Consider the following 1364-nt stretch of genomic DNA (forward strand, 5'->3'; position numbering starts at 1 on the left):
GGCCTCCTCCTGATTCAGATGTGTCAATAGTCTCACTGCGGATTTATTTGCTTAGTTTTTTAAAACTCAGTTTGAACTCGCCTCGGCCACAATGTTCTGGTCTTCAGCAGAATTGGCTTTTTGACATGGTGTAAAACAGTCTTGTTTGCCCAGTTCCATCCAATTCTTCTCCCGCTCCTTCGCACAAAGGCAGACTGTCCTGTGTTTCCAGCAGCCAGTAACTCCCGGAACAGTGTGTCCACAGGGGCTTGGCGTGGAATCCCTGTAGCGCAGAACGAGGCCATTCGGCCCATTGAGGCAGCACTGAATCTCTTGACAGAGCACCCCATCCAGCCCCCCTCCCCCCCCCCCCCCCCCCCCCCCCCCCCCCCGCCGTACCCCAGCGACCTAACCCCCACACCCCTGGACACTAAGGGGCAATTTAGCACGGCCAATCCACCCTAACCCGCACATCTTTGGACTTGTGGGAGGAAACCGGAGCACCCGGAGGAAACCCACGCAGACACCGGGGGGGGGGGGGGGGAGAACGTGCAGACTCCGCACAGACAGTCACCCGAGCCGGGAATCGAACCCGGGTCCGCGGCACTGTGAAGCAGCAGTGCTAACCGCTGTGCGACCGTGCTTCCCCCCCCCCCCCCCCCCCCCACCACACCGGGACCCTAGGCTTGGCAGTCGGAAAATCGGCTGGGCGTCGGCGGGAAGTGGGCACGTGGGTTGGAGACAAAACCGAGGGTGGGGGTGGGGGTGGGGGTTGGTTCTTGTCTGTGATGCTTTCCACGGTGGAATAGCCCCGTCAAACTCCCCGTCTCGGCTGAAGTGCCTCTGGGCCACGGGCCTAATTCAACCTCATTGCGGGAGTGGGGAGGGGGGGAGGGGGGGGGGGGGAGAGGGGTCGGAGGAGAGGATTAAGCACCGCTCCCTTTACAAAACAGATCTCGAGGCTCACCATCCAGCCCCAGTGCTGTGGGGAACAGGCACAGGATGAGCCAGAACTCCATGTCCGACAGACTGTGGAAGGAGATCCCTCAGGAACCTTCAATCCTTCCGCTGATTCAGTTGAACACCAGCTCCCTTCGCTGATCCGCAGCGGTGGGACTGACGGAGGCCTTTGCTCCCCTGACCATTGACCCCCCCCTTCCCCCACCGCCCACGGTGAGGCCGTGTCTGCAGGACGTTGTCCCTTCCCAGCATTCCGTGCAGGCCCTCCCCTCCCCCACACCGCTCAAGGCCAGGCCCCAGTCTGAGTGGCTCAAAGGGACTTTCTCTGTTTGATTTTTGCAGGCAAACAAATACTTGGTTTTATTGAACCCCTCTCACAAACTTCAACATGGCCCAGTACACTTTGCAGCCAATCACCAACTTCG

At 60.0% G+C, this 1364-nt stretch overlaps 1 protein-coding gene across 1 annotated transcript in view; it reads right to left on the reverse strand.

The window, feature by feature from the left end:
• LOC119958394 (ephrin type-B receptor 3-like) overlaps positions 1–1075 on the reverse strand; it is a 15245-nt gene extending 14170 nt beyond the window's left edge. Inside the window, exon 1 of the mRNA XM_038786897.1 lies at positions 947–1075. Coding sequence (XP_038642825.1) covers positions 947–998 — 52 coding nt within the window. The 5' untranslated portion in view covers positions 999–1075. The remainder of the gene's footprint in view (positions 1–946) is intronic.
• Between the last annotated feature and the right edge of the window lie 289 nt (positions 1076–1364).

Source organism: Scyliorhinus canicula, chromosome 29, assembly GCF_902713615.1.
Source record: "Scyliorhinus canicula chromosome 29, sScyCan1.1, whole genome shotgun sequence".
NCBI classification, from domain to species: Eukaryota; Metazoa; Chordata; class Chondrichthyes; order Carcharhiniformes; family Scyliorhinidae; genus Scyliorhinus; species Scyliorhinus canicula.